The 27016-nt window shown below is 29.7% G+C and overlaps 1 protein-coding gene across 1 annotated transcript in view; it reads left to right on the top strand.

Moving 5' to 3' along the window:
- Window positions 1-27016, top strand: part of LOC118070154 (calcium-activated potassium channel slowpoke-like) — a 104488-nt gene that overhangs the window by 16739 nt on the left and 60733 nt on the right. Inside the window, exons 5-9 of the mRNA XM_035088586.1 lie at window positions 4798-4908; window positions 12073-12178; window positions 17107-17259; window positions 19761-19916; window positions 20239-20336. Coding sequence (XP_034944477.1) covers window positions 4798-4908; window positions 12073-12178; window positions 17107-17259; window positions 19761-19916; window positions 20239-20336 — 624 coding nt within the window. The remainder of the gene's footprint in view (window positions 1-4797; window positions 4909-12072; window positions 12179-17106; window positions 17260-19760; window positions 19917-20238; window positions 20337-27016) is intronic.

Consider the following 27016-nt stretch of genomic DNA (forward strand, 5'->3'; position numbering starts at 1 on the left):
TATATTAAAATTTACGAGCTCTGATACAAGTATTCAAATGCAGAAACAGTGATAAAAAAATTTCTGAAAATTTTTAATATTTGTAATATAAACTTTTTATTTTTCTCATCATAAATAAGAATGATTATCGGAGAAATTGTATCACTAGAACTAATAACATGCGTAGGTGTGCGAGAATAAATTCACAATAATAAAAAAGAATAATTTTGGAAATCCGTGAATATAAAAATTTTTCTTCCAATTAAAAAAGTGATTGATTGATTAAAGAACGGGACAGCAGTGCGTGAGCGACGCGTTACAACGACAAGACGCCAGGATGACCGTTTAATTCCTTCCATGAATTTAAAAATATTTTTTACGATTTGGCCTAATCAAACTTTTTCACAACCTGATTAATAAATTAGTAGATCAGTCATACGATTATTCGTTAGTCTCAAATACTTTTTGTTGTATATTTGTATCATAGGGTAGACATGGCGGCACAAGTAGTAATGTTAGGCTTAGATACTTGAGTAGGTTTTAGGTGATAGCTGATAAATCCCGATATTTTAAGATAATAACAAGCAAAATGATTATTAATAAAAATGGGCCATGAGGCTCATAGGTATCACACTGTGATCGTGTTTCTATGGGCCACATAAAACCCTATTCGTCAAGCCAAAGTTGTCTCTTTCACTCCTCAATGTTATATTTATATAAGTTTTAAAAATGTCTATTCCTGTAATGATCCTTCTGTTACTAAGTAATCAAAAATATTGTAAATATTCCTGACGATAAAAGACTGTCACAAGACTGATACACGACGACTATTTAAATAATAAAATCCTCTCAAATGTATATTGATGCGAGTGTTGTGTTCTGTTCTATCACGTGGTGTAGGCCATATTCGCCAGTTGTATCCCCGAGATAATTGACCTGATCGGGACGCGAAACAAGTACGGCGGCACTTTGAAGAACGAGCGAGGTCGCAGGTGAGACACAAACCAACTAGCTTCCCACAAATAACTACCACAATCACTTACGAATTCCTATATATCCTTGAGAGAGCTTTCTTTTTTTTCTTTTCTATTTTTATTCTGGTTTTGTTTTTGAATATAATTCCAAATGAGATATTTTTACTTTAAATGTCACCCTTAGTTTATCACTATAATCAGCGGAGTAGTACTTGAATCTCAATTATTATTAGAATTTTTATTAAAATGTCACTAATTTTTAAAAATATCTTCTCAAGACTTAAGGTAAAAAAGATTCCTGTAATCCAAAAATACCAATATTCGAGTTAATTTTTGATAACTAATTCACATCTTAATGAATTATTTTTATTTTGTTTGATTAAAGTCTTTATCTCTCTCATAAATTCATTTAGCCTTCTGTTCACTTTAAATCCTTACACAACCACAGAAACTATCAACCTACACCTAGCAACTGGTGTTAGCTTGTTTGTTCACATGAACTGCACTTGAGACAAATGTAATTTCACAATGGGCAGTTTCTCGTTCAATTGTATTTTGTTCCATAAAAAAACTAACATTTTTTATAACTAAATTTCGATTGTCAACTATCTATATAAGATTGTCAAATAAACATTTAAATAATTTTATTCCTTCGTTACTTAGTATATATTATGATTATATTTTCAATTGAAAAGACATACAGATAAATGGAATAGTTTATTTGTTATTTCACCAATAAATCAACATGATTTTTTAATCTTTTATTATTTTTATTTAGTTGGTATTTGCAAAATAATCGAATAAAGGAGAGCTGAAATGATGATTGATAGATTGATACAATTAATGTTAACAATTTATGACTAAAAAAATACTATCATTTTAGGATACCAACATAAGTTTAATAAAGAAATCCATACAAAGTTATGTTTGTCTCTAAGTGCAAAAAGCCCTTTTAATATCCAGCATGCAACCTTTGCATTAAATGCATTTAAAAACTCCCACTGTTATACGTCAGTTAAATGTTATCCTTGGTGTTTTAGTCAGTAAATTCTATGATCGACTTCGTGTCCGTTATATATCATTAATAATTATCTAATTTGTTAATATTTATTTGACAAAGAAAGTACAGAGTGTGAATTTACTGAGTTCAATACATAGTAAGCAGTGTGATAATTGTAATGTGTAATTCAGGATTTTCATTTTTTTTTACGTATAATAGTTGAATAATTGAACAGCGATTTAAAAATTGAGCTCGTTTCTTGTAATTTTTAAATATTTTTAACCGAAAACTAAAATGGTTTTGATATTATTAATGAAATACAAACTGTCATAAACCGAATATATTTGTTAAAAAATATTAAGTAAAGTATACAAGTTATAATGCATACGCTTTTGCATATACAATGCTGATTGCTACACTTCACAAATAGTACATTTTTTAAAGTGCATGTTTCATTTATCGCATTACTAAAAAAATTCTAGCAATTTTTATTAAAATATGAATCAATAATTTAATTAAATTTTACAATGTGAAAATTTGGATTGTTTTTCTCTACAATATATTTAAAAGAGTACTGCAAGGAAATGTAGCAAATTGGCATTGCAATTTGTTTATCGCTTTTAAGGATAATGCAAAATATAAATGTCATAAATAAAATTAATCTGTCGTGATTCGCATATTTTTTGTTTACATGACGTTACAATCACGATGTTATTTATCGATATCATGAATACTCTTATTATGAACAGCAAAAGTTCATTTACATACACAAACATTCAATTTTCACCTTTAATCATTCATTACCACTCGAAGTCTCATATAAATCAAAATGTCACATTTTTATTTTGTTTTATTTATTGACTTTTTTGTCTTTAATCTGTTTTATTTACAATTACGGGTAGATTATTTGATCCCTTGAATATAGAAAAAAAATTTCAATTCAATAAAGAAATATTTTATCGATTCTATTATAACATGATTATTATTTCCATTACACTTTTATGGAAATTTTCATTTTTTTTACCGCAAAGAAGTCAGTAAAGTGTTATTTCTGTTTTGCTTAACATAGCAAATCTATTTGTATGCACGTGCAAACGAACATTGTTATTTGTTGCAAGACAGAAAGATTCATTTTTCTGTACTCTAAATTTAAATGAACTTTTTATCGTAGTGTGATCGTAAATCGTATATGTAAAATTGAAAGTCAAAATAAAACATAATAATTTATGTAACTTCTTTTCAAGTTGAAGACGGAAAAAATTTTTTTTACGGAGCATTAAAGTTTTCTTCTTTTGGTACACAATATACTATTCTGTTTTTTTTTTCTTCAAAAAATGTTTTTGAAAATTATAATTTTGAGTTATTTAAAGAAAAAAAAACTATCTGATTATTTAATTTCTTTCACTAGCCATTTTATTTATTTTTATTCTTACATTTAACACTTTCAGAGAATTAAACTACTTAGAATCAAAAGTTTTACAACTAGATACATGAATAAAACAGAGTTAGTTATTTTGTACTGATTTCTTTACCAATTAAATACGTAGTATTGACACGAAATTAACTACATTATCAATATCATTGATGGAAGAAAGTAAATTATTCTAAAAGGCTACAAAGTAAAAATGAATATACTTTTTACATATTAACGTGTATCTGTAGGAGTTAAGAAATCAGTATCAGATATTGAAAACTATCCTTTTTTAAAAGTAGATAAAATTGATCAATGCTTGACAAATATTTTTTTGGATACACATCAAAACAATAATCGAAAAAAAATACACAAACAAGCCTGCACCTTCACCAATTAATCCCGTTTGCCTTGATTATTACAATACTATTTGTTTTTTGCAAATTAAAAAAAATTAACGTATATTTATAATAGTTAACATAATTGTAAATAAATGTAGAATTAGTTTGAATCCTATTTAAAGTCAGCTAAATGCGATTAAACTCCAATTACAATTGATAAATTTTTGGTAAGTTTTTAGCCATTTGATTGAGTATATCACCCGCATCTTGACACTAATTATAGGATTCTGTAATACTTATTTATTTATTTATTTATTATTATTATTATTATTATTATTATTATTATTTATATAAGCCCTTTGTCTTCGTAACTGATATTGCGTGCTGGCAATAATTCAAGTTGTTTGTTCAATTTGTATGCTTGTCACTGTGAAAATTAGACCCATTAACTCACTAGTAGAAGGATTTATTCGAATCGAATAAATTTTTTAAAAATTATTTAAGAAAAGGATGAAACAAGTATTTACCACATCGACTGAGATTGTATAGAGATAATTATTTTGATTAGTTGATTTAGGATTATTCAACTTTTCAAATCGGTCAATAAAATCGATTATTTTTGAGAAATTATATATATCTCGTTTTTATTAGTACAGGAAGCATTATTAGAATATAAAAAATGAAGGATACATTTTAAGGTATACATTAAAGATAGGTATTTATAATTAATAGTATATTAATACGTGATATATACTTATTTAGTGATCCAAACTAATTGTTTGCATTAAATAAATCAGTCTGTTTGTTTCAAATAAATCCTTCTATAGGTGTATACAATTGAATTTCATCACTTTATTTTTTTTTTTTTTTACATTGAAGAAAAAAATCAAATAATTGATATCCATTTGGGAAAATCACTACAACAAATAACAATCACGATAAAAAAAATTGCTAGCCCGTAAATATCGACTTTGATTAGTTTATTATTAGTTAATGGCTTGAAATAAAAGTAGAAAAGAATAAATTGATTGTTTTAATAAATAATTTTATATTTGATGTAGGAAAAAGCTAATAAATTTATTATGTTGGCAGACACATTGTTGTGTGCGGCCACATCACCTACGAGTCTGTTTCACACTTCCTCAAGGATTTTTTACACGAAGATCGTGAAGATGTCGATGTTGAGGTCGTCTTTTTACATAGGTATGTTTATGAGTATATAAAATACTTAAACATGGGTAATATTATGATTTCTGGAAATAATATATATCTTTCAATATGTATATAATTAAACGGCTAAAAAGTAAATTGGAGTAAGTATTTAATGTCATTGATGAAGACTGCACTCCAGGTCCACTTCAAGCATTTCTGTTGCTGAAAACTCAATATTTTATTTTTTTATTATATTAACATACAGGTTTCCATGTCAGCTTTTACAGTAACAACTTATAAATATGCAGTTTAATTACAAAAATAATTGATGTTGGAGTTCATATTAACATGTATTGAGCGTGCCTTCTCATTAAAATACTTTGAATTCAAATAATACATAGAAGTTTTTCTAAAATTGATTTTAAATATTCATTCGTTCTTAATAACGTTATTAAAAAGATTTGATAAGACATGGTGTTCTGATTTCGAGTAGCTAGAAAATTTGAAATGAATTAAATATGAGGTAATAATATGATGATAGAGTATCATTGCTGAATTGGCTGTATTAAGTTCATTGATAACTGAAGCTACACGGAGAAAAAATTCCGTTAATTTTTATTTAAAAATCCATACAAAAATTACCGTGCTGCTCAAGAATGTGAGTTCAAACTTACTGAAAAGTAAAAAGTAATGATCAACATACAAAAATTATAAGTTACATAAGAAAATGTATCATTCAGTTTTTTGAAAATTACTTTGGCAGCACCAGAAAATTTAGTGTTCCACAGCACCTGAAAATTTAGTAACGTTAGCTGTGATAACTACGTAACCGACAAACAATTTTATTTAAGTTTAGTGATAATTTTTTTGGTTATATAAACAAATAAATAAATAAATTAGGTTCATTGATAATTAACTTTCTTAACTAATTAATTCGTTGGAATGAAATACGGCACACGTTTTACAATACTGCCCCCCCCCCTATCCCTACGATCGGGATCTTACGCAGAAAACCTGTGTCGTCGATACAACCACCCGGCTCTCCGAAGAGATCTTCCTCTCCCGCTCACGGTGGCCCGAGAAAAATCATATAAATGACTTTTGTCTCGGCCGGGACTCGAACCCGCGACCCATCGTGTGTCAAGCTGACGCTTACCCATGAGTCCACCGCGTCAATCCGTTTAAGCTTATCATAAATTGTTAAGATATAACGTGTTGCCGCCAATATTGAATCGTAACGAAAAATATGAATGTCATCTTTGTTTACAATATGGAAAAAGTAACTATAGCACTGAGGGTGTTCACACAATCAAAAACAAAAGCCGTAAGATGTACGCATGCGTACAAACCAATTTTTAACTTATTATGATGTTAGTATGCACGCGTACGTCTTAAATTGTACGTTTTACGGCTTATGTTTTTGATTGTGTGAACGGTCTTACAATACAAAGAAAGATTGTGTTGGACCGATAATTCGAAGATTCCCGACCCAGCACGGAAACTCTCGAGAATAGAAAAAATTATAGGAGAGCACCCGAATTTTTCCTACCACACGGATCATAATAAATTATATACAGATTCTCATTTTTTTCTAGTCACTTACTAATTTTTGTTTAAAGTTTGAATAAAAATTAATATTTATCGAATATTACCGTGCTGCATAAGAATTTTTACTTTTACTCTTCTTAATAAATATTGAATCTATAATAAAAATTTTAAAAGGATTACTAATTTTTCTTTGAAGGTTGTCTTAATTTTTTAGGGAATTGACATTTGCGCGTGGATTGTTGTGCTGAGCACGGTAATTTTTATTGGAATTTTTTCTCCGTGTATGAATTGTCTATAAATTATCTTGAGTGCAATGATGGTTTTTAAGAAGAGTTTACTGATAAGTAGAAAGTTATTGGAAAGTTTTAAGTTTTCCAAGATTGGTAACTGCACCACAAGTAGTCTGATTTTCAGTAGAAATATTGAATTGTCTGAAGATTATGGTGTTCACATACAGTGATTGCCTGAAATATTTACTAGACGTAATTCACAATCATGTGATGTGGAAATATGATCGCTAATCAGCGTTACTTCTGAGTTGCTACATAACATTCATCAGCGTTTGCAGTTTTCCCAGCATCAACGAGGTTTCTGTAAAAATTGTACTCGAGTTACACTAAAGATTAATTCTCAATAGCTACTGTAAATAATTGGTCACTGCGTTGTTCTTTTTCTGTAGAATATTCTCATTCTAATGTATCTTAATCGGTTATTAAAACTAATACACGCAAAAAACCTGTGTTTTCGGAGCATCCAGACAGGATAGACATTTATTCTTAAAGTTATTCAATGGGGAGAAAAATGCTAAGTCGTTGATAGAATAGAGTCGCCGAAGTCAAAACACATGTACAAATTTAAACGAATGTATTCAATATCTATTTTTAACATTTACTTATTATATTTTAAAGTATAATTCAAAATAACAAAAAAAAAAAAACAACGATCTGGATACGATCCGGGAGACTCATACGACAAACTTTCCAGTAGGAAGAAACAACCCGAGTAGAATTTATTTTTGGGAAAGAGTTCGCACCCAATTCGAATGATTATCTCATTTTTTATGATTTTATATTGTTGAAATACTAATTATTAAACATATTTTAATGAAATTTCCGCGAAAATACATATATTGAAATTTGTTCCTTGAGGGATTCGACGAACCTACGATCGCTAGCTTGCTCGCATCTAAGACCAGTGCCTTTACTCGCTCGGCTATTCACTCAATTAAAAAATGTTTACTATTATATTAATATGAACGAATCCATATGTATCATTGTTTAAAAGAATCATATAAATCATTATTTACTTTAAATCTCAATAATAAATAATGTTAATGATTTCAATATTTTCATACCTTTAAATTATTTATTTTTTCTGAAACTATAATATATTTCTAGTCAACATAATCCAGTTAAGCTTTAATAAAAACAATTAATTATTATTTAAAGAAAACAGGATATCTGAAAATATTCATATTATTAAAATACTTCGTTATTGGAATTTAAAGAAAATACTTGATTTAATGTAGATCTTTTATATTGTAACAAATTTATTTCGAATTCATCCTGACAAATTTTTGATTCGTTCTTCAAACATTTTAATGAGGCTAATGTAATATGTGCCTAATTTAGATGTAATTTTTGTTAGCCTGCTGCGGATCTGATAAACATTTCGTAATAAATGACGAACTAAGACATCGTTTCAGTTATGTTTATAAGGTTGTAATTGAGAAGTTATTGGGTAGTGCGAAATTGGGTAACTTTTATTTCATCCAAAAAACAAATTGATCAGGCATAGGTTGGGAATGCCTCATTTACGCTAACCCATTTAATTCCCAATAAGGGTCCAATAGGTATTTAGGCATGCCTAAAATAAATTCTACTCGGGACGAAGTTAGAAATTCAGATCGTGAGGGGAAATTGGTTAGTTCACCTATTTTTAGCTTTTTTTATTCTATGTAAAAAATCACTCGAGCAATTTTGCTAAAAATTCAATTAAACGGAGGGGAATCGTCCTCTACTCACCATGGGTGCGGAGACCACGCAGAATATACTTTAGATGGAGAATTAAAGAAAGAGGAAAGGTTCTTAGTGCTTTAAATTTGCTCAAAGAAAGATAGAGATTTGTTTTTATGATAGTTAATTCTTTATTTAATTTCTGTCATCTTTTTACTCACTAAATTATTTTACAGCTTGGCTAACTGGTAGCTAGGTAGCAGAAGGTTGTATACGCGTGAAAGGCTGCAGTTGCTTGGTTTGGTTGACGCTTCGATTCTCGGCTCTCGGCGTTGGTGCGGCGTCTTTCGGCGTTGTTGAGATGAGTTTATGGTTTTATGGCTGTCTTGGTGAAAGGTTGTCATTGGCTCGTTGGAAATCTTCGCTAAAGCCTTCTAGTTGACTGATCTTCTTTCTTCTTACACTCCCGATTTTTGTTTTAATAATATTTGTTAAGAGATAAATAAAAATGAATTTAAATATGCAATTTATTTGAGAAAATCCACTTAGGATTATTTAATCTCAAATGAGTATATTTCAAGCCCAAAAATTTATTTTTGAATTTTAGAATTGAATCAAGAATTAATTTAAAAGTATTCTGAGTTTGAAAAATTATATCAAGCTGAGTTCGGATTTGCACCGTGCCCAGTAAAAATTTGGAAGAGAGTGTCTCTTGTGTCCAAGTCTGCGCTTTTTAAGGTGCTTTTCGCGCATATTTTGGAAGCTTCTCGATTGGCGTTCTCCAATCCAAAGTTTTAATTAATTTAATTATTTAGGCCTAGCCCTAATTTCCTCCAATCATCTACGCAATTTTTCCCTTCTCCTTTTGGTCAGTGTCCGGCGCATCTTTTGGCTCTAGTGCCCCACGCAGGATTCACCTGTGTCTATCTAGCATGCGCTCTGAAGCTCTATGTCCCCCACATGGTTTTTACCTGAGCTGCCTTTACGTAGATCCTTTTCCTGGCGTCTCTATTTTTTATTATTGATTTTTTTCTTCTCTTTACCTGCTTACTTTCTTCTTCTTCGGTGTTCCTGTTACATCTATTCCCTTGCTTCCACCGCTTGTTATTAAGGTTTTTATTAATAAAAAAAAATACTTGGATTCAGGTTATAACATTAACAGAAACTGTTTCGATTGTTTTTATTTTTCACATCAAAAAATTATCTAAACGATTGCAACAACAAATTTGAGTTTTTCTTTTTAAGTAATTAATTATACTTTACTGAGAAGGCACTCTTCAGAACAAAGATCAAATCATTAATTGGATACTCTAATAAATTAATAGTTGAGTCTCATAGTTGAATTTACAATCTTGAGTTAATTTCGTATTGGACAAGAAATAGTTGAGTCCTAACTAAACTAAACTATTAATAGTACATGCAACTATATATTTCTCTCAGTGAATGTAAAAATTAATAGGATTATTAGGTGAATGCGAAAATTGAATTTATTGTCATCCCTAATTTACTAATTTAAAAGGTAATAGTAATTAGAACATGAATTATTTTTAAGTACAAGATAAGTAAATGGTACTTGTTCATAATAACATATTGGGAGTATAAATATTCGTAAAAAAGAGAAAGTTTGAAAGATTCTTATTTTATTCTGTCCTCATTGTCAGCTTATCATGAAAAGTTGCCTATGCTTCCAGAAAAGAGCCTGATCTTGAACTGGAAGGTCTTTTGAAGAGACATTACACAACGGTGGAATTTTTTCAGGGAACTATGATGAATGCAGTGGATTTAGAACGTGTTAAGGTACCCTCAAGAATACACGAAAATTCTACACGTCAAACAGAGACTCACCTCCATATTCATTATCACAATTATTTTGCATTCTTTTTACTTATAGGACAATTACTATTTACACCTGGGGGCAACTTGATGGATCGATTCTTCCAAGTCAATTGCACTGTTTATCGTTTAACCATATTAGCAATCTGTATATGACACTAGTAAAAATATTGATATTTGAAAACAAAACAAAAAAACTAAAGTTCAATTAACTTCTTTTCTAGCAGCTATGACTTCAATTTATTATTTTAAATGCTCAATTTATTACGCGCTATTGTAGAGAAATTTTTTATCCTATATTGCAGTTAATATTTTTATTATGTTATCAAAACAATACAACTTTTAATTTAGATTGAAGTGCTACTTGCTACTATGTAATTACATAGGCCTGCTAAGGAAAAATATTATGAGAATCTAAGAGCAATAAAGCTGAGAAACAAACCTATCATTAATAATGGTATGGTAAATAGTAATTGATAATAAAAATTATTAATAATGAATCAACTGTCTTAAAATCTCAATTACTAGGCTTATAGTGAGATGTAAGGGAACATAGGAGAGCATTCGAAGTTAAAATTTAATTTATAAATTGTGATAATCATTTTATTAAATTTATATTATGGATCACTTTGAAATAAAATATTTTATAGAGTTCGTCATTTTGAATAAGAATATATGCATATTGTGTGAATATATGTTGGGTACAGAAAGCATAAATATAAATAGTTTGTATAAATAGTAAATGAAGTTTTGGAAATATGATGTACACTTAAATCTCATCCATTTGATTATTTATAGTCGGTAAAAAAATGAAGGATTAGAAGGTGAAGAAAAGAATAATAGTTACGTAAATATTTTAAACTCCCCACTCTTTCAATATACTTAATAAAATTAGAGGGTTCAAAAGAATGTAAAATTTTCCAAGCAATAAAGTTATCTTTATATGGATTTACCCCTCTAAAAAGTCATTTTATGAATCGTATTAATCTGTTTATCAGCGTAGCATTGAAATATAAAGTTCATTAAATGTTAAAATACTGCAGAGGTTCATTAAAGATAAAATGAAAAAGAAAACCCTATCTTTGTATTCTTTAAAAAGAAAAATCATACATAAGTATGTAAAAATTATGCTTTCTATTTCCAGCATATATACGTCACATGAAAAAATTTTTCGTTATCATTATTTCATTACGATAGATAAATAATCAAGGCGCGTTTTTTGAATTTATGAAATCTCAAACCCACGCAGGTCTATGTTTTTAAATAGGTTTATTGACCTTCATATGAATGAAAATACAACTCGGCCAATGTAAATTTGATACTAATTAGTTATATTTTATATATACATAGCACGTAGAGAAGCAAACATTTGCAGAACTATGATGCATGGTATGCTGTATTGAATTTTTATTTCTGCAGGTTCATGTGCTGGTAGTACATATTTAATCATTAAATATTTAGATAAACACTCAAAAGCGAACTCGGAAAGTTAAGACTTTTTGTTTAATTACTCTTGTATTGTTGCATAAGTTTCATTACAAAATACTTTTCTTATTTAAACTGTTCTTCAAACTGATGTATTTTCAAAATGGTGTTTTAACTTTCCGCGTTTACTACATGTATACGATTGATTTACAATAATTGTATTGAAGCTTTGGATTGAATACAAATACAACAAAGGCAGTAAGACAAATTATTATTTAAAATTATTTATTTAAAGCTTTTATATAATTTTAATTATTATTATTACCACAACTGCTATTAATAATACTATTACTATTACTATATTTATAATTAATTCTACCGGATGGATCTATGCGGAGTGCAATTAATAAAGGTGAAAATTTAACTATAAATTATAATATGTCGGACCAAATAGGAAGCCACCAGATCTCGAGTTGGAGGGGCTATTCAAACGGCACTTTACTACAGTGGAGTTCTTTCAGGGCACAATTATGAACCCTATTGATCTGCAACGAGTCAAGGTGAGTTTCACATTTACCACTTAGTTTGCACTCTATTATCAATGGTTTAACTGGAAAAATATATATATTTATATTATTAAATGATAAATATGTGTCTATGAATTTATGTAACATATCTTCACTATATACCTTACTTTATTGATTTCCGAATAAGTCACTGTACTATAAGTTATTGTTCTAACCAAAATTATTGATTGATATGATACATTCCATTCATCTGATTCCATTAAACGTTTATTACCAGTTAAACGTGATTTACCATTCATTTTTTGCCATATATATTTACTATAACTCCTGATAAGCACGGAATTTTTCGCTATTATTCGGACTCAATATTGATATCAACCAAAGACTCATTAAAAATAAACATGCATTAATACAGGGTGCTATAAAATTCATGCTCAGTGAATACATCAGCATATTGCGGAAAATATGGTCATAAAAAACAGTATTAAACAAAGGAATTATTATGCAAAAATAGAATTAAAAACAACCAGAAAAATCAGGAAATTGTCAGAATTAATCAAACAATGTTTTCATATCCCCACGTAAATTTCGGATTTCACTCCCTGTTCAAAAGAAATAAAGCCTAACGTATTTTCCTCATATATATTTGAATATTTTTTTGGTTCTACTATAGAATGAAAATAGTATTTTACACTACAAGGGAAGAAAGTTTGAGTTTCCTTCCCTGCGCACCATCTTGTCCGAGGCGAAGCCGAGGGCAAGATGGCGCGCAGGGCAGGGCTCTCAAACTTTCTTCCCGTGTAATGTATACTATTTTTCTTGCTACCCGGTCGAAAGTACGGAACAATGACATGTGTTAGATAATAGATATTGATGCCTGCCCCGACATTTGCAGCATGAGCGAAGCGAGTGTTGCTGGTCGGGGGCAGGCATCAAATCAAATACTTCTACAAATAGAGCTTACATTTTAAACATGGCTATTTATTCGTATTACAATTACAAATATTTTTATAACAACTGAGATAATTTTATCAATTATAGCTTAGATAGTAATAGTCATTTTTTAAAAGTAATTATGCATGCATTTTTTTACTTCTTATACTTTACTTTACTTTCACTACACTTTATTGATTACAACTCTATGAGTATAATTTATTAATTAAAATTAGCGTTTAATGAGTGTGAACAAAATGTGAGGTTATATCATTGCAAGTAAACGTCGAAGTTATGGATGCACGCGTCGCGGGTTCTAGTGGTAGTATTATAGAGGGGATATTTTTACGTATGTATTGTGTGTCGGTGTACGCGGCTAAATTTTTACTCCCGCTATGCTAGATGGCGCGCGAACAGCTTGACCAAGGAATAAAAATTAGATTTTCTTCTCTGAAACCAGGGATCAAAATACGTACTTTCGACCGAAGTAGTAAGAAAAAATTGTTTGTGCACATGCCAACATGCATATTGTCCTCTGCAGGGCAAAATTTCTCAATTTACTAACCTCTAAACTGAAAATAAAATCGAAAGTTTTGTTATATTATTATGACAAAAAAAAACAAACTGTTCGCAACATTTAATAAACATCTAGTAGTTCGGTCAATGTGCAGCAGAAAACAGGGTTAATGAAAAATTTCGTGGCACAAGTCAAACCGGGCTCATTTTGTAGAAAAAAATGCGCTGAATTTAATGGATTAATTCCCAGCCAAAAAAATTAGCGACGTCATATTTTTTTGACTTCCCAGTGGGAAGTTATTGTAATGGGTCCGATTTTGCGAATCCCGAATTTTGTTCGTATGTACGTTCGGAATTATTTTTCGCCTCAATTATCTCGAGAACAAAAAGTGATATCGATGTGGGACCAATTGCATTCGACACATAATTAAGCAAGTTAGAACTGATTAGATTTTCAGCGAAATCGGTCAAGCCATTTTTTATGTAGAATCAAAAAACTGAAAGAAATAGTGAACTAGCTAAATTTTATCATTCTTTCCACTGGGAAGTTAGTAGTGTGGAACTTTCGGATCACACCCAGATCACTGAAAAGTACTAATATTTTTTAATTTAAAAATCAATTATTTCGCTGAATAAATATCTCGTGAATGAAGCTGAAATCGCCAATATTTTACTGGAAAAAATTTTTTCAGTTCGGGCCAAAATTTTTCTCGTGAAAGAAACACCCTATTTAACTCTCTTGATTGATACGAAATGTTCTATTTAACTACATTCTGACCTTTTTATCAATCGTTTTTAGAATTTATTTGTTTATAAATAATTTTTATTTATCGTATCAAAATTTTTTTGTTTAATGTCCATAATATAACTCGATTTCTTCCAAATTCATATTAGGTACTATAATTGTCATCTTATTGAATTAATCTATTTATTTGAATGAAAATAAAAGAATATGTCTTCATAATTAAGATAATATTTGTCCAATGAAGTTTCTGTAAACGAATTTTGTATTCTATTTTATTTTTACAACATGCTGATGTACTCGCTGTGCAAGAATCACCTTGTATAGTTAATCTGTATGAGAAAAATCTCCAAACTTATAAACTCAAAGTATGATTGTCATTTGTAGTTTTAGTATTAATGTTTCTATTTTCTTATTACTATTTACCCTACAGTATCATATATAAGAGATAAATTCTTATTGAATCATTAGCTATCATCTAAATAATTTAAGTATTATTAGTATAATTATTCATTATTGTGAATTTTTATGCTTGTCTCTCAAATCGTCTAATATAATTTTTGCATAATTATTTAAAATTTAGAAGATAAAATTGTGTAAACATTTAATCATTAATAGTCTGAAATCAAGTTATTATTTCCAATTTATTAGTTAAAAATGAGCCTTTTATATTTATAAATGAAATGAAACATTGTAGACAGTAAAAAGTATATACCAAGTATCTCCTGGAAATTAATTGAAATTTTCACATGTTTTTAGAAAGATTATTATCAAATTCATTTATAGCAGATTTATCTGCAAATAACTATTAATTATATACAAGTGAAGTTTTATTGTAATTTTTATACTTAAAAAAATGGTATTTCATTTAATTTTTATTTATAGAATTTTAATGTGCTTCAGCTTAAAATATTACTGCAAGTAGAATTATCAAGTTATGCTTTCAACAAAATAAAGTAAGTGAAACGTAAAATAAATAAAATAAATAAGAGAATTTGTTTAACCAAAAAAACATGACTCATCTTGATATGAGTTTTAGATTTGTAATGAATCCCGTAAAAAAAGTATAATTTCAAAATATATGTTTTTTGGGCGTTACATTAAATTTTTTAATACTATTACTTAGATATAAAAATAAATTGATCATGAATATGTTTGATAAAGTATAGGGGTAGAAATATAACTTTTGGTTGAAAATATATTTTTAACATATATTTATTTTCCATGCGAAATATTTAAACATAAAAACGTGAAATTTTACAATTACTTTCAGAAGATATGAATTTAAAAGAAAAACAAGAGAAATATTTGGTATTTATTGAAAATTTATTTTTAATGAAGATAGTACATTGCTAACCAAGGAAGCAAAGTATAATATTCTGATCTGGATGTAAAATTACATCTTGAGCTGAGGAAGAAGGTGGCAAATACCCAGGTAAGGATATCTGACTTTGCTCCCATGGCCAACATACTATTTTTTCTCATACCATCGTCCAAACTTACAGTTTGTTGTCTGTTTTGAGACACATTTATGAAATAATTGATATTTTTTTTAACGAAAAATCGTTAAATTATTACATTTATCTTGTTACAATTTTCGGTTTATAAAAATACTAGCTCACTAGTTCGTAGTTACTAGTAAATCATTTCTTTTCTTTAAATTTAAAAGCGAATCTTTAAGAGATTTATAACATCAGAGTAGTCGTAAGAACACTTCTACTCTGTCTGATAGAAATGATAGATCCATACTACCTGCTGTGAAACTAAGTGGGTAAGTGCTCGTAACTATTTTTTCTCTTTTTCTTTCTTATTTTTCATCGAACGTTATTTAAAAGGATGGCAACAGTGATGTAATGAAATAGAAAAATGCAATTCCATGTTTGTAGAAACATTTATCTTACTTCATCTCCTATACTCATTCTTTTTTACACGGAAAATAATTTTTGGTTAAAAATTACTCCATTATTGTAAATGATTTGAGATGAAATGAAAATAAAAAAATACTCTTTTGTATATTCTTCTTCAGATTATTGCCCCTCTAAGTTTATCACTGTGGAGTAACTTTTACTCATACTCTAGATAGAGCAAGAGCAAATTTTGAGGCTTTTATTTTCTTAATGTATAAATATATAATAATATTGAGTAACACCTAATGTTAATTTTTTCGTCTATTTTTCACTCTTCTAGTAGTCTAGTCTAGTTGGCATGCTCGAATGTGATAGTGCTTCGCGTTTCAATTACGTACTTGGTAGTATGTTAGCAGTTGCAAAGCGTAGTATTAGATTTTTACATAATGCATACATATTCATATCTTACATGTTTACTTCTATACCAAATTTACATACATAACTATATATATATATATATATATATATATATATATATATATATATATATATATTATGTAGAGAATACAAAGGTTATTTAGCCTTTGGCAATTTACCACAAGTACTGCTTTCGACCTTTGTTAGGTTTCATCATAGTTGGGGTAAACAGTGCTTAGCATATTACGAACAAAAATTGTGTCAGTCTAATTTTTATTAGAACACGTTACTTTAATTTTTGTCATAAGAAAACTTGTAATAAATATGACGACAAAATTATACTCTTTTCTTTTTTCCCTTAAAACATAATAATATTTTAAATCGATTCATCGAGTTTAATTAGCGATTAATTATTTTTATTCTGATAAACCAATAAATTCATATATGGGTCGTACAGGTAATTGAAATCAAAAGCAACATAAAATTATACAAAACGAAAATTCTAGGTACATGAAGCAGACGCATGTTTGGTCCTTGCTAATAAATACTGTCAAGATCCGGATGCTGAAGATGCTGCCAATATTATGAGAGTAATCTCCATAAAAAATTATTCGGACGATATTCGTGTTATTATTCAATTGATGCAGTACCACAATAAGGTATACTTAGTATAGTACTCCGTTAAAAATGATATTTTTTTCGAGAATACCATTGTAAATATATCACATCCTTAAAATGAATTTTATCAAAGCCTATGGGAAATTTTTAAGTCATTTTAAACAATAAAGAAAGTGTGGGGAATTGCTACAAATTTTATATTCAATTATAATTGATATCAAATTTAAAAAGACTTAAAACTCATCAAAATTTAATTCCAAAGGCTTTTATAAAATTTTAGTGTTTGTTGTCATCATTTTCGGTCATTATGATTAAGAATGGTATTAAATAAAATTAGGGGAATAAAAAATAAATACATTTAGATATGGAAAGAGAATTTGTAGACCATCATCAGTACCATTTGATTTGACAGTTATTATATTAAGTCAAAATTCTCTTATCTCTACAGTTATAACTATAACTTAGTGATACTTATATATTGTTTTGTTGTGAATTTTATGCAATAATGAGTATTATTATAATTGATCGAGATTATGTTGAACCTTTAGTAAAAAATTCATATATTTATTTCATCTATATTCTAAATCTAAGTATATTTTTTTAAGTCATTAAAAGCAAGTAAATATGATATTACACTGCGAATTTAAGATTTTCAGAGTGTGTTTAAATAATTCGCATGAAGTGCGTTCAATATTAAATTTCCATCAACAAATTATAGCATTTAACACATCTTAAAATGCGTAAGAAGTGACTACAAAATGCAATAGCTCACATAAGGAATGTAACATTAAATACATTAAATGTGCATGATCTTTATTCACATGAATTTGTACACGCAGATAATTTTTTCACTAAATGTAAGTGCGAAAATGACAAGCCCACGTTTCGAAATTTAGAAGTAAAAATATTTCTGTTCAACAGTGAATTTTGGGTTGTTGTAAGTAACTTTCGAGTTATCTTAAGTAATTCTTTCACTAAGACACCTTTTAAGTCTCAAGTTTACTTATAAGAACTCAAAATTTACCATCGAATAGAAATATTTTTACTTATAAATTTCAACAATGTGGGCTTGTCATTTTTGCATTTATATTTAGTGAAAAATTCTCTTCGCATAGTATACTCATTTGAGTTACATTATAATTACTTTTTATGCGTTTATGCGTGTGTAGGAAGTGACGCACTGTAAATCTTAGTTTTCCAAAATGCATTATTTTAATGCGGATAAGTGTGTTAAATATGACGTCACCCATTTGATTAACATTGTAGTCACTTTTAACGCATTTTTAAGTGTGTAAAAAGTGACTCAAATGTTAATCAAATGGGTGACGTCATATTTAACACACTTATCCGCATTAAACTAAGGCATTTCGGAAAACTAAGATTTACAGTGCGGGTCCTTCTAAGAGTAGTTTTTGAAAAGGACTACTGTAAAGCTAATCAGACCGTACCCGGAAAAAATGTATTGACAAATTCCAGGTCAGGTCTAGAAAAAATCATTCATATTGGAGTACTCAAAGAGAAAGCTCATCTGAATTGCGCACCTTACATTCTAAAGTGTTTTAATATGATGTCACCCATTTGATTAACATTGTCATTATTTTTGAACTTAATATACATATCATCCACAATAATATATGAATTATAATTATTTTAGACCGTTTTTATCGGTATCGTGAAGAGCTCATCAATCTTAGCCGTATTAAATTAATCGAGTCTCATCCACACACAAATAACCGTAACCACATCTATTCTGACCTAATCTAGTAGTCCATATCTGTATAAGACCTTTATCAGGAGCAGCCTTTTCGGATCCCAATCCAAAGTTTTACTCAGAACGCTATTAATGCATTGAGATAGCACACTTCTAAAAATCGAAATTCCCTATGTAATTTTATACGACTTGTAATTCAGAAAAACTCACACTTTTTTGTTCAAAGATAAATTAATAAATTTTTTTCATATATGGTACTCTTAGCTCTGTGTTAAAATATAATTCCAATTATATTTTATAACTAGACCGGCATTGGTGACCATGTTAATGATGCTCGAGTTGTGCACTGGCTAAAAAATTTTTGTAGGAACCATCTGAAATATTGTTACAAACGAATCGCTGTTAAAGCAATACTGGATAGCTATGATCTCTGATTTTAGAGTTATAATATTAACCAGAGAAGAGGGACTGGTATAGAAGTTCTATTTCTGAACAATACTAGAAAGACAATATTTAAGATAGATGCAAGAAGTATTGTTTCAAACTTCTTTTTTGGGATACCGTTAATTAACTATTTGGATAGTCTCTCGGCTATCTTATGAGATAGTTTATTTCAAGAAGTATGGTATTAATGGGCCAAGAATACCATATATTGGATATTACACAAAAATTAAGATTAATCGTATAAGCACAATAATTTTAATGTAGTTTTTATTCTACAATATACCAAAATACTCTTTCCATAAAAAAATAATTAAGCTCAAAGTAATTATAATTGAGATTAATTTTTTAACGAACGTCTAATTTAATTTATGATTTGATTTTCATCAGGCCTATCTCTTAAATATTCCATCATGGGACTGGAAACAAGGTGACGACGTGATCTGCTTAGCGGAACTTAAGTTGGGTTTTATTGCTCAATCATGTTTGGCGCCAGGATTCAGTACAATGATGGCCAACTTATTTGCTATGCGATCTTTCAAGACGGTCAGTAAAATTATTATTCAACAATAATATTATGTTAATCTGTGCATGTGTGAACAGAGTAAAGTCGGTTAAAAATTATACTTTAAATGCCTAAAATTTACAGAATAGAGATTACGGAACTCGATAAATTATGTCACACGTTGTTTTATTTTCTAAATTGTTTTATTTTTAAGCAACCAATCGGTGAATAAAAATAAAATATTGGTGATATAAATTCAATATCAAATTCTTATGGATAAAGACACACACTTGTACATGTATATTAAGCGCGCGTGTTGTTGAGACATGGTTGATTGATTGGAATCAGTCATCCGATATACAGGCTTGGCAGAATGACTATCTTCGTGGAACTGGAATGGAGATGTACACCGAGACCCTGAGTCCTACCTTCATTGGAATGCCTTTTGCCAAAGCTACTGAGTAAGTCGCTTCCACGGCTAAACAAAAATCATCCAGCCAGAAACGTGTAATTGCTCTGATTCAAGAGACGAGATATTCTGTCCCCATAATGAATTATTACTCCTACACTCCTTCCGATTCCTATTGAGAGAAAAAATAGCTGTAATTTTATCCAATAAATTTTATAACTTTTTTAAAATAAAAAAAGTATAATTGGAAGCAGATCAATAGAAATAATTTTATCTAAAAAAGAATAAATTATAATATGGTATTTTTTTTTATTTTTGTGGTACAACTATTCAATTTAATCACAAGTAGACTCTGAAACTACATGGAAAGATCACGATCAAATACATGTTTATTTCAATTTATTAAAAATAATAATCATACGTGACTTTTAATAGCATAAAATATATATATATATAAACTGGTATGATTGTTATCAATTAAGAAAAAATGCAGTGTATCAAGTAAAACATTCTTTGTATCCAGAAAATGTAGTATTAATTCTGTAGTGAGCTAATTCTTACAGGGATTAAATTATTTATTTTATTTCGAAATTACAAATCGAAATGTACTATAAATGAATGTATATTAATTAATGAAATTAGTAACCTCATCGCAAAATTGAATTTAATAAAAAATTAAAATAAATTTTGTAGTAAAATATTTAAATTTTTTGATCAATCTTCAACTGTTTTTCCAGTCTGCTGACATTCTTAATTTGAGGCATTCTTTTTCCTTGATTGAGTAATACCAATAGAATAAACGATTTTCTTGATAACTGCATTATTGCATTAGATTATTATTACTTTTCTTTAAATTAAAATTTACGTGACAATGAAAATCTTTAGATTTCTTATTTGTTTCGTAATCTAAAGATTTGAATGTATAAAATAATTTTTTCTCTCAGCGGATGAAAATTGTATTTGATTGTTATCGCCTGATTTTAATCAATTCATGAAGATGTGTCTTAGAACTTGCTTATACTAATGTACTGATTATCTATAAAAGTTGAACTTGAATTTGCTATGAGTTCTATTCATGTCATTTCAACTAAAATCAACTGCATTTTCTTAAAAAATCTATATACTACTGATTTAATACAATATGTAGAATATTCATTTAAATATGATACTTTTTAAAGTTATTCATTTATACTTTGATAGTACACTTGAAATAATTTAGACATCATTTTTGCTACAAAAATTTCTCAATACTTACTCGATCTCTTGAATCGGATATGACAGGTTAAAGCTTCGCCTCGTCTATGTCTTCACTATGCTCCACTCTGCTGAATTTAATTACTTCTATCTACTATGAACGTGGCAAAGAAGATATACGTATTCATATAAAAATACATGTGTCTGTGTTACACCTCATTGATGTAAACCACCCTTTAAAGCTTTAACAACTTCGTGTATCTTTCACCTGTCTCGTAATGAGCAGTGTTTTAATTCTGCCGTTCAATTAATCATAACATAAACGTATTTTTATGATATGCCAATTTATCAGATGTTCAATTTTAATTAGTACTTTAGCAGTAACTTAGACTCGAAAGATTTCATATCTCATTTGAAATATACACGGAAAGAAAATTTCATAAAAAATAATTATACCAAAGTGGTAACTGCGAGCTATGGTTTCGATTTCTTGGATTTTTATTTTGCATGCGATAAACAATTATAAATTTTTATGTAGAAATTATTTTGGCTCTCGCACAAATTACAATTTAACAGAGAATTGTTTTTTTGTCGGTTAATTAGGATCAGAGTTTAAATGCTTATATTTAGAGCTTCCATGTATCTAGGAGTTAGGAGAAAACAATACAGAAAAGATCAATTTTCTAAGAGAAAGAAATTAAGGAGTGTCCCCTACTACCATTCAATCACTTATCAATTGTTAATGTTATCGCTATTGTTTGTTAAAGTAATATATTATAATATTGTGAAATAAAAGGATAAGGATAACTAATATTTTATAAGATAGTTTATTAAAATGTCAGATTCAAATACAGAAACAATGATATGACATCTAAAGTCGGCTAGTCTCAGTCCTAAACTGAAGAAAAAAAAGCTCTCCCCTCGTTGCTATCAACAATCTCATCGTCAAGAAATTGTCGTCAACTAACAAACTGTCGTTAGTCAATCAATTCATAGATGAAGACATTCATATATTTTACAATATTATAATTATGTATAAGTCATATGAATATTGAAAAAGTCATATGGATATATTAACTTATTTGGTTATACTCACTGTTATTGTGGAAAAGAATGTACTCAAGATCTAAAAGTTAGATCCTAATTCCTGAAAATAAATTAGTGTAAATCATTAGATGTCATGAAGAAACAGTGAATATTCACTAATTTGTTCTTTGAGAGTAAATGATGTTGAATAAAAGGTTTATTTTAATGAGGATAGGAGTAGAGAATTTCTGGTACGTTTTTCAAAAGTTTTGCATTGTTAATTTATAAATTTTTATAGAATGCTGACCATGTCTAGCATTTCAGAAATCATCATTTTTTATAGATTTTTATCAAAATAGTCTATAGAATCTTCTTTCCGTGTGGTCACTTAATATTTCATAAATGTTTGCGTCTTGTTTTTAACAATGGTTAATGATTGTTGTTCATGTTTGCGTTCTAATTTAAATTACTCTACGGTTTCTTCATAGTCAAGTTCATTAAGTGTTTTTCTTTTCTTATAATTAATGGCTTTAATTATTTTATGTATGATATTTATGCAAAGTAAACTTATTTATTTCAATTATCGGACTAATTAATTATATTAATAAAATGGAAATCATTTAATTCCAAAGTTATGTACCCAAATTATATTCTATCCTCTTCGCTTTGTTATTTACGGTTTCACTTATTTTAGTTTTATAAATTTTACTAACACCGATCGATTCTGAATTTTATGTATAATGATCTTCTACATTCTAGGTCTATATTTTGATCTTATAAGGCTGATGAAAACCACCAGAATATCTAGTACCACACGAAGAAACGTGATCAAAAAGTCATTTCATAGCTATTTTAATTATCTACGATTTTACAATATGAAAATTTTGACCAACTAATGCTATCAACATTAGGTGTATATGAATTAAAAAAAAATTAAAAATAGTCTTAATTTCGTTAAATTCTTATTTGGACGCTAGAGAACAACCTCTTCAGAATTTAAAGTTGTACTAAATCACTTTTTTATTAATTGTAAAACTCTTTCAATTCAATTTTTTCACATAAAATTAAAGAGACATAAACGAATTTTATACATATTTATGTCTTTATTTGAATCAAAGTGTCAAATGTCTTTTCACATTTAGAAAAATCCCTAGTTAACCTCACGATAACACGTGATGAAGATCTATGTAATACATAAACAATAGAAAAACAATGTAACAGATCGATCAATGAAGAACGAAAAACTTTCAAGAAGCTAATGTATTAATCTGTAGATAAATTACTGCTATTTGTACGGCTTCAATATTAATTTTGGCTTAATTTCTTAAAAAATATATTCTTATAAGGAGATGTAGAAAGATATTTCATTTTAAAATACATGTGTTACTGATGACTTACTATGATCATTTAAATGTGGGCTTGGCGCCATTTTTTACCGACATCCTCAGATGTCTGTTTTTTGTGGATGACTTATACAGAAAAGATTTCCGAAGAAAACTCATCTTATTGCGGGGCAAGTTTTAATTTATTTTATCGTGTGACGTGTCTATATAAATTTTCTTCGATTTTAATAAAAATATTGATGGAGGTATTAAAGTTTTATTATACTTGAAATCAATGCAATCAAAAGTCATTTTGAAAAAATTTCAATCGCTCAAGAATGAGTATCAGATAGATATTCAGCCAATTTACCACTACACGGAGAAAATAGTCATGACCATATTTCTAGAATTCTAGAAAACTTTTCTAGAAACTCTTTCACTTATACGGATGATCGTCGAGTCAAGCAAAATTTACTAGAAATGTCTCATCAATAGAGACTCGAGGTTTACGATAAATTATAGTACAATTTATTTGACTAGAGAGTAATTTTTACAAATATTGTAGTTAATTTAATCAAATTCTTCAATAACATATTAAAAAAATTGATTATTTGGGATATATACGCCTAGGAATTAATTAGAGTTGTCTAATTGGCGAAAATGAGTCAGCAGGAGAGACCTTGATTCATCTAATTATTCGGTGGGGAGAAAAATGTTAGGCCGTCGGTAGAATGCCTGACCAAGTCAGAACATTCTCCCCCCATCAGCAACGTCTTTGTTGATGATCGTGGTGGTCTGTCGATCATCTGAAGTCTGTTTATTGGAGATGGAGTGTCTCTGTTGGTACCGTCGAGTTAGCTGTGTAGATTTGATGAGTTGTCTTCTGAGTTAAATGAGTTTTCCGATCGAATGTAAGTTGAGTTATCTGCTACGATACTCAGATCTTTATAAACTGAGCATCCATATCTGTATGTTCCACAATCAACTTGAGGGTGAGTTTTCTGAGTTGAGTTATCTGCATTTTTCTTAAGTATCACAGGCGAGGACAGAAGAAATGAGCTGAAGCAACTTATTCAAGACCCCTGATAATCTTGGGCGAAGTTGAATATGAGTTGTCTGAATTTTCTCTTCGTTTTTTTTTGCTCCTTTTAATCTGTAAGAGATGAGTTATCTGAGAAATGAGTCATCTGAGAGGTGAGTTAGCTGACTGAAGAGTTGGCGGCTTGATACATTGTGTTCCTTTTTAGCTGAAGAGTTTGTCTGAGTTTTCGTCGTTCAGTGAACCATCTGAACGTGGCACCATATAAGTCTGATAAAAAACTATGTCAATCTCACACTCCATTGACTTAGCGAGAAGCGCACGAAAATGCATGTTTATTGCTGTTGTTATTCTGAGGCTCCTGCCTCCACAAGACTAATGGGTGGGTGAATCAGCGTTTTCCACACCACAGACGGCCTATGGTCGGGACGAAGTCATCTTCGGTTGAGGCATGTGACTTATGAGTTGCGGTGCTTGTTCGCCACATCACAAATACTTCCATGCAGTGGTATATCTGTACCTAGCTGGAATATTACCACCAAAATTCCAATACACTTACTGCATGAGGTCCAGAGTTGCCTAGAGTTTCACGACATGAACTTATTTCATGAGCATTAGTAATGATAAAGATGACTAGTTGAGTTGCTGCGTGCATCACTGATGGTTCCAAGTTTGTCAAAGAGTAGCCTAATCACTGGAATCCTATCTTGAGTGTCAGTTGAGACAGGACACTGATTGAGAAAATGTGAAACTAGTGGTTGAGTCGCCTTGATCACCTTGATCTAGACATAACTACGATTCATGAGCTGCCTGCATTTGAGAAGCTTGTCTTCCCTGATTTTGTTGTGGCGTCAGGGGGTAAGATTAAGTTGACTGCAATGCCTGACTGAGGAGTTGCCTGCCTCTGTACAACTTGGAGTTACTCTGCTCAAGTTTTCCAGTCGGGAAATCTATAGATCATCTCCCAATGATTCTAAGGTTAAGCTGTTTGTCATGTTTTAAAAAATCCCATGGGTTGCTTTTCTGATGAGCTGTTGAATTGCACACGAGTTGACGGATTAACTGATTGGAGTAGTCTGCAATGATTACTGTGAATCTGCATCACAATACGTGCTATCGAAATTGGGAGAGCATCATACTTCGAGAAGCAAAATCTGTAAGATTGCCTATGCCAGATACATAATTTCCCCGCTGATTGGAGTTGGTTGATAAATTGTTGACCCTCTGATTGTGGCATAGATGTTCTAGCCAGATAGTGAGTCTATCCAGGTGAGAGTTGCTGCTGAATTTCCTGAGTATCTGGATCAATTGAGTTTAATGACACTAACAGCAGTACGAGCTGTTTGAGAGACGTCTGAAAATGTCTGGACTTCCACTATGAATCTTATCAACGATTCGTAATATAATTAGAAGTGAGATGTCTGATGTTCGTTGAGTTCTATGCGGAATATAATTCTTCTGGACGCAATGAACGTTTTGAACAAGTTTATCTCAGGTGAGTTGATCATTAAGTGATTGTAAGACACTTAGCTTCTAATGATGAATCATGTGAACCAATAAAAATCAGAGAGCTGATCCTGATATACTTCTTGTCTTGGTAACTTGGAACTAAAACCAAGAGAGTTATCTGATAGATTTTATAAAGTCTGTATTTATGAGTTTATAGTAGGTCAATTAAGTGAGCTGCTACTTCCTGACGAATGAGTTGTGCTGCAGGTTGAGTAGGTCGACTTTTTCTTCAAAAAGTTACTTCTAGTTATTTGTTTTCTCTTTTTGGGGAACATCGACAATGTATCTTCCAGATTAATCTCTTGAATTAGTTGCCTGTCATTAATTTCGTCAAGAGTTATTGTCTGGAGAGAGTCGGCTGATGAGTTGTATGTTGAGATGACAGAGTCTTTACCAAGCTTGATGAAATGATAGTCAGCTCAGACTCTGAGTCTATCACGAGTCTTACTGAGAGCTGAGAGTAATCTGAGATTAATAGCGAATCGGCTGTGGCGAGTAAGACTGCTGAGTTGACTGATTGCACTGAAGAATTGCTGATACCTGGCTCTTCTGCTGTCGTGAGTGTTGAAGAGGGTCTGTCATGCATCGATGATTTGTCTGTGATATTCCCGGTGATTGTTGAATCATGTAAGTAGTCTAAGA

Source organism: Chelonus insularis, unplaced genomic scaffold (genome assembly GCF_013357705.1).
Source record: "Chelonus insularis isolate UGA/USDA-ARS -01 unplaced genomic scaffold, ASM1335770v1 contig_533_pilon, whole genome shotgun sequence".
Lineage (NCBI taxonomy): Eukaryota > Metazoa > Arthropoda > Insecta > Hymenoptera > Braconidae > Chelonus > Chelonus insularis.